Source organism: Scardinius erythrophthalmus (genome assembly GCF_964197995.2).
Source record: "Scardinius erythrophthalmus genome assembly, chromosome: 17".
NCBI lineage: Eukaryota > Metazoa > Chordata > Actinopteri > Cypriniformes > Leuciscidae > Scardinius > Scardinius erythrophthalmus.
Window position 1 is genome coordinate 23,381,284 of NC_138237.1, and position 9,374 is coordinate 23,390,657.

The 9,374-nt window shown below is 40.1% G+C and overlaps 1 protein-coding gene across 1 annotated transcript; it reads left to right on the forward strand.

The window, feature by feature from the left end:
• Positions 1-4,266: 4,266 nt before the first annotated feature.
• Positions 4,267-9,359, forward strand: LOC308705184 (rho GTPase-activating protein 24). Its single transcript, XM_081390078.1, has 7 exons — positions 4,267-4,384; positions 4,684-4,891; positions 5,433-5,565; positions 5,696-5,769; positions 5,921-6,042; positions 6,935-7,934; positions 8,428-9,359. Exons 1-7 carry the CDS (start codon positions 4,291-4,293, stop codon positions 8,663-8,665), a joined length of 1,869 nt encoding a protein of 622 aa, XP_081246204.1. The 5' UTR covers positions 4,267-4,290; the 3' UTR covers positions 8,666-9,359.
• Positions 9,360-9,374: the final 15 nt, after the last annotated feature.

Here is a 9,374-nt window from a genome sequence, read left to right on the forward strand (position 1 = left end):
AGATATGAAGTCAGAATTGTGAGATATAAAGTCGCAATTCAGAGAAATAAAGTCGCAATTGCGAGATATAAAGTCACAATTTTGAGAAATAAAGTCGCAATTCTGAGAAATAAAGTCGCAATTGCGAGATATAAAGTCGCAATTCTGAGAAATAAAGTCGCAATTGGGAGATATAAAGTCAGAATTCTGAGATATAAAGTCGCAATTGCGTGTTATAAATTGTGAGATATAAACTATTCTGAGGTAAAAAAAAAAAAAAAAAAAGTCCATCTTTTTTCCCCTTAGAATTGGACTTTATATCTCACAATTGTGAGTTTATATCTCACAATTCTGAGAAATAAAGTCAGAATTGCGAGATGTAAACTCGCAATTGTGAGATAAAAAGTCAGAATTGCGAGAAATAAAGTCAGAATTCTGACTTTATAAGACGCAATTGCGACTTTATTTCACGCAATTCTGACTTTATATCTCGCAATTCTGCCTTTATATCTCGCAATTCGGACTTTATAACACGCAATTGCAACTTTATTTCACGCAATTCTGACTTTATATCTTGCAATTCTGAGAAATAAAGTCAGAATTGCGAGATGTAAACTCGCAATTGTGAGATAAAAAGTCGCAATTATGTTTTAAAATTTTATATTTTGTGGCGGAAACAAGCTTCCATAGATTCATGAACAAATTAGGTACTTTTTAGTAAATCCGAAACCCATACCACAGTGTAATCCCATTTACGAACATATGTCCCTTTTAATAAATCAAACAAAAAGACTCGAACACTTTATAACTGAAGCGTCAAATAAATTGTCAGTTTTAATTTTACTTCAGCTGTTATCCATAGACAAGTTTTTTGTGCTGATTATATCTGTTTAATAAATTATATTGAAATATACCCACATTAATCAAAAATGAATACAATTGAATTGTAATTGACAGGCAATCTGACCAATCATATTGCCGATATTATGTTGCTATCCGCCATTTTGTCTGACAAACAGACCAGACAGTAGAGTTGATTAACATCGGTGGACTTAAACTTGAAAAATGGTGTGTACTGATGTCTTTCTGCGATTGAAATAACATACCTTCTGATGTTCATAAGTGTTTATTTTGTGCTATAACTAGTAAAGAGGAAGAGATGCTCAGTTCACTTGCCACTTGAACTGAGGCGCTACAGTGATTTGTCATGACACATTAAAGTGCTACAAAACGGTATTTATTGTTTGAATTTCTTAACGACAAAATTTGAAAGCTGAGACTATTTCATGCCAAATGTAACCTACTCTATCTTGTCAGTGCCAGTGTCCTCTTTGCTCTGTGATGTATTTTTCACTGCGTGAGAACATTTACTACATTTACAGTAAAATGTTTACATGAAAGCAAACCATGCAATTTTCATTATTCTGATTATTTGCTATGATGAGGTTATTTTTATTGCCACTTTTCGCATACCCCACAGCAACTCAGGTACAGTATTAATAGGCGTGTTACTGGCCACTGTTTAAATGAAAATCACATTTCTATAGAAGTACTGGAAGGTTATTTTGCGCTGTGATGAACATTGCAATGCCGCTGTTGGGTTTGACTACACTGCACCGCTCTCTTCGTGTTACTTTTGCTCATCTAAAATGGGCTTGCTTGTTTGTTTTTTAATAACAGAAAAGTTATATTTTTGGCAAATGTAAAGGCCCTTTCACACCAAAAGTGAAACAAATAAGCCTCAGGCTGAAGGAAATGCAAATTCACACCTACAGTTGAGGGCGCATCTCAAACTAATCTTTCAGATCTGCTGCTGAAGAAATTTCAACACGCTTACTTCAGCAAAGAAAAAAGAAAAAAAAAAGAATGTGATGTTTATCTAAAGTCATTTTTGCTTATTTGTATGGTTGAATTGGATCATCGAAGATCAGCAGCAAAGACATTGGTTAATAAAGTTTAAATACATTAAGTATATTTGTGTAATGTAACATTTAATTATTGCAGGTTTGCATATTATTCTGAGTTTGCATTTTACTGTTTTTATTCATTTTGAGAAATAAGTAAATGCATGCTCACATTTAATCTAGAACTACAATAACCATCATGTTCACACAGCGCACACAACGCCTCTGCACTTATGATTTCACGAGGTGTCAGTGTATAAATGGAAAAAAAGTAACTTGTGCTTCTTATTTGAGAAAATAACTCTTTTTGTTGATATTTTGTTGTAAATTAAAGTAATTTGTTACTTTACTAGTTACTTGAAAAAAAAAGTAATCTGATTACGCAACTTGTGTTACTTGTAATGAGTTGCCCCCAACACTGATGGTCAGAGCGGTAATAATGCGATTAAGTAAACACCTTATTATCGCATGACTGTTATTGCGATTAAAATAGGCATACGGCACAGTTTATTTGTTATAGTTTACTATGATTAGAAGTGTAATCACATAAGTTTCATCGAAAGTATTGTGTTTACATGGGGTATTATGAAGGTGCATGTAAACATATAATGATGTCTGGCATGAAGGCACCATGGCTGGTAGTACTGGCCTGGTCCCAGCCTGATCCCAAAAACTTGTCGGACGTAGCAACAGTGACTAAGGGGGATGGGTCTTGTGAAGGGTCAATTGAATAGAGAGCTAGCCCTAGCATGCATTAGCCAATATTATTTATAAAATTACATTGTTTTAATCAAATATAACCCAAACACCCAGTAGACGTTATTTTGCAAAGCTATTGTGTGAGGAAACGTCTGATACTATCCCTGTTAAAACATGCAAATCTGAGCTGAAGGCGAAACTTGAACTGCAGAGTCCATGTTGATGCTTATTTCCCAGGAGAGATTAACATTCCCAATGAATTCCCAACATTACCTCTCCAACATTACTCAACACAGCTCTGGGGCTCCTAAAAGGTGAGAGATGCCCTTCCAGATAACACACAGCCATATTCACATGCACTGCACACTCTCTGGGCCAATGTCTAAGGATCCATTTTAGACTGGGAATCTCATCGGGGGGGGGGCAAGTTACCGGGCACAAATGTATAAAAAGGGTTGGAGGGGTGTGTTCATCTGTGTCCAATGGAAATGTCTTGGAAGCAGGCCATGTGAGGTACACAGGGACAGAGAGAAAGAAAGGGAGATATAACTGAAAGTGACCATCAGAAAGTTCTAGCTCATTTATTTTTAGTCAATTTGTGTTTTGTGGTGTTAATGATTCATGGTGAGGGGGCAGAAAAAGGAAAACCAGACTCCAGCAACCCTCTAGTGGAGTAGCTTAATACAGACAAGACGTTTGGGAAAAAGCAGACAGAAAACTGGCAAAGAAAGAGTAAGGGAAAGATAGTATAAACAATCAACAGCAGTGAATGACACAGCAAGAGAGAGAAAGTGTAACAATGTTTGTAATTCCTCCCTTGTAATTAAGGCGGCAGACTTAATTTAACAGTAAACCAAGGAGGTGCTGACTCACGTCACTGGAAACTTTGGACAATTAAGTACAGACAAACATAACCTCCCCTTCAGAGGCGAACACAGACATGTCTCTGTTGATGTCACTGTCAACAGTGGCATATGACTGAGACGTCCACTTCCAGAGGCGGCGTCAAAGGGAACATCAACTTTATACCAGACTTCTACCCATTTTATTGAAAAGCACCAGGTGGTACATCGGTGAGCTCCCGCAGGAAGCAACCGTCACGGTAGAAGAGGTCGAGCACTAAAGGGACAACAGTGTGTTCTATCAGGACGTATATTGAACTGGGACAAATTAAACCGGTTGTCTCTTTTTTCCCTGGACTAAGGACACCAAATTGTTTTTGACAAATACTTTGTTGTGATAAAAACCTTTGCTAAGCTTCTGTCCTTCAACTTTGGAACTTTCAGAATTGAAACTGAAGGAATACTTTTTACTGAAATGTGCTGAAAATGAGAGGTGTGCACTTGAACAATGCCTCCTCTTTCAGAATGAGGACTGTCATCTGATTTGGAATGCTGATATATCCGATAAGCATGCATATCTGAGCTGGAGGGTCACTGTTGCACATCAGTGAGAGAGAGAGAAAGAGAGAGAGAGAGAGAGCCTCTCTTGAGTGCTAAGCCTTACCTGCTGACAGGAGAGCGAGAGAAAGGGAGGAGGAAGGAGAGAAAGGAACATCCAGTCCTAGACTAAACAAGTTTGTAAAACATGAGCAAAAGGGATTAAGGTTCATTGATGACAATCGTTCGGTGCCAGTTTCAGGATTGCTACTGAGGTCAGGATAGTGGAAGTGTGTCCCAAAAAAAAAGACAGACGGATAAAAGAAAAGATGCCTGAAAACAAGCAGACAATCCAGCGGACTGGAAGCTATCTGTCTCACTCTGCTTACAGGAAGATAAAAAGGGTGCTGAGCTTCAGAAGACGTGAGTATTAAATATTAGGCAGGGAGAGGGCACACCATCACACACAGAGGTAGATTTTGGTGCAGTGCAGCAGCAGCGTGCATTAATCCTAAAGGCACTTTTAAGCCGAAAATTATTATCGTTTGATGCATTTTGTCCTTTCTCTGCGGACTCAACAGGATATTTGTTTTCGCTTTTGAGGTTAACTGCATTTATAGTGAGTCCTCTCACTATTTCAGCACATATCCTTTGACAAAATTAGGTGAAAAGCTAAAGGGGTCTGTCATTGATAACTCTATACCTGTATTTTATCATCACAGGTGTGTTTGGTCAAAGGTTGGAGGAGACAGTCCTGTATGAGAGGAGGTATGGGGATCACATGGCTCCTCTGGTGGTAGAGCAGTGTGTTGATTTTATCCGAGAGCATGGGCTCACAGAGGTGGGACTCTTCAGGCAGCCCGGCCAGGCTACGCTGGTTAAAGAGCTGCAGGAAGCTTTTGATGCTGGGGAGAAACCATCTTTTGACAGGTAAGAGATTGACATTAATCGGTACAGATACAGCAGAGATAATGTTTAAATCAGCATAATGTACATCTTGAATAATTAAGTCTTGAATTTTGAAAGTTTTATAGGCCTTACTGATAGACATATCTGTATGAAATGTCATAAATAGACATTTGTACTCCAATGTGTGGGCAATGGTGCCAAGTGCAAAAAACACTATTTCCCAAAATACAATTATCTGAATAATTTATTTTAATTGTAATTCAGTGAATTGCACTGCCTACAATTATAATTTAACTTCATGTTGGACATGGTCAATTTAATGCAACTTATGAATTAAAATGGCGCAGATTCAAGTCAAAATTTTGCCCACCACTGCAACATAAAAAAAAAATAATAATAATAATAATAATTGAATGGAAAATTAATTATGTCTATGGAGAGTCCCCACAAAGATATCAAAACCTAACATGTGTGTGTGTGAATATTAGCAAGTAGATAAATTTGTACAAATACTTGTGTAAGTGAATTTACTCTTGTAGTGAATACATGTTTGCTCTCTCAGCAGCACAGATGTCCACACAGTGGCATCTTTGCTGAAGCTATACCTCAGGGAGCTGCCTGAACCTCTGGTGCCATTTTCCCGCTATGAGGAGTTTCTTATATGTGGCAAAAGAATCCCCTCAGACAGAGAAAAGGTATAGTCAACTATCTCACTCACTTCAAAGAAGAGCACGGTCCTATTCGTGCTAAGACAATATGATTACATTCTGGACATTTAAGGGCAGACAGTAATTTTGTTTCTTATAATCTCATCCTGAACTTCAGGGTTTGCAAGATTTGAAGAGTCTCCTTTATGAGCTGCCTGTAGCAAACTTCAACCTCCTGAAATACATCTGCCAGTAAGATAATTTTGTTTCATCTATTTGTTTCACTTGGTTTTCATTATCTAGATATTGGCATTTGGAGCTTTAACCTAATTTGCCATGAACTGTCTAGTCTTTAGTCATGGCTCATGTCAGATAACACTGCTATGACACATCTTTGTTCCAGATTCTTAAATGATGTCCAATCATACTCCAACGTCAACAAGATGAGTATCCAGAACTTGGCAACTGTTTTCGGGCCAAATATTCTCCGGCCTAAAGCAGAGGACCCAGAAAGTATCATTGGAGGTGAGCAATATTTAGATGTCGATAAAAATGGTCTGAGGCAATGGGTTAATGACTTTTCTGAGATTTAGATACATCTTAAAGGTGCATTGTGTAATATTTAGGAGGATCTGTTGACAGAAATACAATATCATATACATAACTATGTTTTCAGTGGTGTATAAAGACCTTACATAATGAACTGTTATGTTTATATTACCTTAGAATAAGCCATTTCTATCTACATACACCGCAGGTCCCCTTACATTGAAATAGCCATTTTGCGCCAACATGTTTCTACAGTAGCCCTAAATGGACAAACGTGTTTCGTCACTATGTTGTTCTTCGTGCAAAGAAGCAAGCTAAAGTCAGAGAATAAAACAATGACACAATGATGAACAAGTAACAATAATAATCGCAATAACAGTTTTACTGAATAATTACAGTAGCACCTCACTGCAGTACACGAGATCCAGGGGGCGGAGTTGGATCCAGAACTAAGGGGTGGAGATTGGTAGGTTTAGGGATCAGGGGGTGGAGATGGGTAGGTTTAGGTATATGTAAGGTGGGAGGAGTTGGATCTGGATCCAACTCCTCCCCCTGGATTTCGTGCTCTGCAGTGAGGACCATCTCAATAATTAAGTAAACATCATTTCTTAATTTATATTTGTAAAGAAACCTCTTAACTGGCTTACTGCTACTCTCTGCTGTCTCAGACGACAACATATTTTCCTGTCGGCCACCGTAACTTCTGTTGGTTGCAATTCGCAACCTCACCACTAGATGTCGCTAAAATCACACATTGCACCTTTAAGTTAGTGTATCTGCTCATTTGCTTGTGAGGTCAGATAATTGTGACGCTGTTTGCCACATGGCTGTGGACCACACACTTAAACGTCACTCTCTCCTACACTAGGGGCAGCAGTTGTGCAACATCTAATGTCTGAACTGATCCGTGAGCACAGCTTGCTCTTCTCCAGAGAGAACTGCAACCCTCCTGAAACATCTTTGCAAGCCGTCCACCAAAAACAAAGACACAGTAACCTTGTGGAATGGGTGCATGAACCACCTTCCCACCAGAGGGAACCTCTGCTTGGCAAAGATCACGTGACCCTTCTAGATCAGACTGTAGCCTGTCCACGGGTAAACTCTCTACCACTAACCACAGAGAGGAGAGGGTCTTTTCAAAGCCCTTGTGAAAAAAACATTAACCTTCATCTATCAGACACAGAGAGACAGCTTCAAGATGATTCTTCACCAACCAGTTCTACTCTGATTTATGACAACCTCAGTCAACACAGCTCAGCACAAGAATATCTCCCTAAAAGACATGTACCTACACCCTCCACCCCACCACCTGCCTGCCGATCTATGACCAAAGTGCTGGAAGCTGGGGTTGAAATTTGTGTGCAGTCAAGGAGCTGGCCTGACATAGAAGAACCCAGCTGGAGTCCAGAGAGAGCGCTAGGGGAGAGTGGAGGCAGCAGTGAAGTCCAGGATAGTACCTTATCTGTCTATGACAACATAGTTACTGAGGAGCGATATACAGAAGACAAGGAGGCCAAAGGTACTGCCAGCATGGCTGAGAGCACCAGCTCTTGGTCCTCCTGTGAGATTGTGCCTTTGGAAGGGGGCAGTGGAAGCGGTGGAGCAGCAAGCCCATGCCATGGTTCTCCAGTACAGTTCCACTCATTCAGAATGGACTCTGGTGAAGAAGACCTTCGCCCTAACTCCCCTGCCTCATCATCTGCTCCCACAGATGCCCCTTTAAGCACCGGCAGCAGTGAAGTCTTTTTGCCAAGTGCTCCTCAAGAGCCCTTAGGTTTTCCAGTCTCCCATGCCATGCAGTGCCTCGTTGCAGGGCTTCGTCAACAGATGACCAGGCAAAAGGCAGAGTATGAAGCAAAAATGAACAGGTAAGATCACATCATCAATTGTCTTTATACCACAATTGTTTTGTAAGGGAAAATTGCAAATCTCTGGCACTGTCATTACATTAACGCAGAGGCAGAAACCCTGCTCTACTCTACTATAAAGAACTACTGTCCTGAAGAGTTTAGCAGTAATCCTTATCAAACACACTGGAACCAGCAAAATGAAGGTGTTTGGGATGACTTAAAAAATTACATGCAGGTGTGTTGAAACAGGGTTGGGTCTGAACAGTGCAGGAAGGTAGCTCTCCAAGAGCAAGGTTGGATTTGAATGGTTCAGGAAAGTAGCTCTCCAGACCCTTCCATTTTAGGTCTCCGAGTCTCTACTAACAAGCTGAGTTGAATCAGGTGTATTTGATTAGGAAGATTTTGAAAATGTGCCATGTTGGTGTGCCTCCAGTAACACGGTTGAGAAACACTAGATGAATGAGTGTGCATGAACACAGTAAGTTTACCACATTCTCTTCTCTGTCTTCAGGCTGGAGCAGAGGAACAAGGTACTTCAGGGGGAAGTTGCAGGGCTCCGCTCAACTCTGGAGCAGCAGCGACGCTGGGTCAGTGTGGCCGAGATCAAGATGCGAAATGTAGAGCGAGCCCGTGCAGATGCTGACAGACGGAACGCCACTCTGCAACAGGAGATGGAGCAGTTCTTTGAAACATTCGGCGAGCTTAAAGCAGAGGCCCGGAAAACCAGTCGCATTGTTCAGAGTTTTTGAATTCACGTGCTGTTTGTGATTCACATGCTGTGCAACAAATCTAAGCAGCATATGAAAGGTTTCAATGTTTTAGGGCAGTGTTTTCCAACTGTGGTCCAGGAGTACCCCTAATAGTACAGATTTGGGATATCTTCCTCTGATACCCCCATTTCAGAAAAAAGTCAGGGAGTTTCGCAAACCAGCTGCTGAGTTTAATTAGGGAGACATATGTAATGTTGGAACTTAGTACTCCAAGATCAGGGCTGGGAAACACCAGTTTCAGAGTATAACAGTGTTAAAAACAGGAGTCTGTTTCAGGGCTGTATAAATGAGGATGCATTCCTGAGGGAAACCATTGCCCCACTTTTAAGTACAGTTCTGTTGCCTGAACGACTATATGGACCAGCATGTTCTAAATAATATTAAAGACAATTTTTTGCGATTTAAGTGTTCAAAGACAATGGAATGGACCCAAAAGTAGGATGGTCCTGAGTCATCATGGCCTGCGGATGGATGCCATATTTGAGAAAAGAGATTCTAATGAAATCTTGTCCCTAGGGATGCTCTACGATAAATGAGCTCAGACTTAAAAAGTCTCTGCCCTGGCTTGAGGTCACTGTACACTATGTAATTGAGTACTGTGTAGGTAACACAAGACACTCATACCTTGTACAAAATCAAACTCTTCATACACTGACTGTATTTGTACCATATGAAATAAAATAAACAA

Coding starts and splice junctions, on each gene's coding strand:
- LOC308705184 (XM_081390078.1), top strand. CDS start 4,291: ATGCCTGAAAACAAGCAGACAATCCAGCGGACTGGAAGCTATCTGTCT. Junction 6,043..6,934: donor CCCAGAAAGTATCATTGGAG/GTGAGCAATATT, acceptor CTCCTACACTAG/GGGCAGCAGTTGTGCAACAT. Junction 7,935..8,427: donor TATGAAGCAAAAATGAACAG/GTAAGATCACAT, acceptor CTCTGTCTTCAG/GCTGGAGCAGAGGAACAAGG.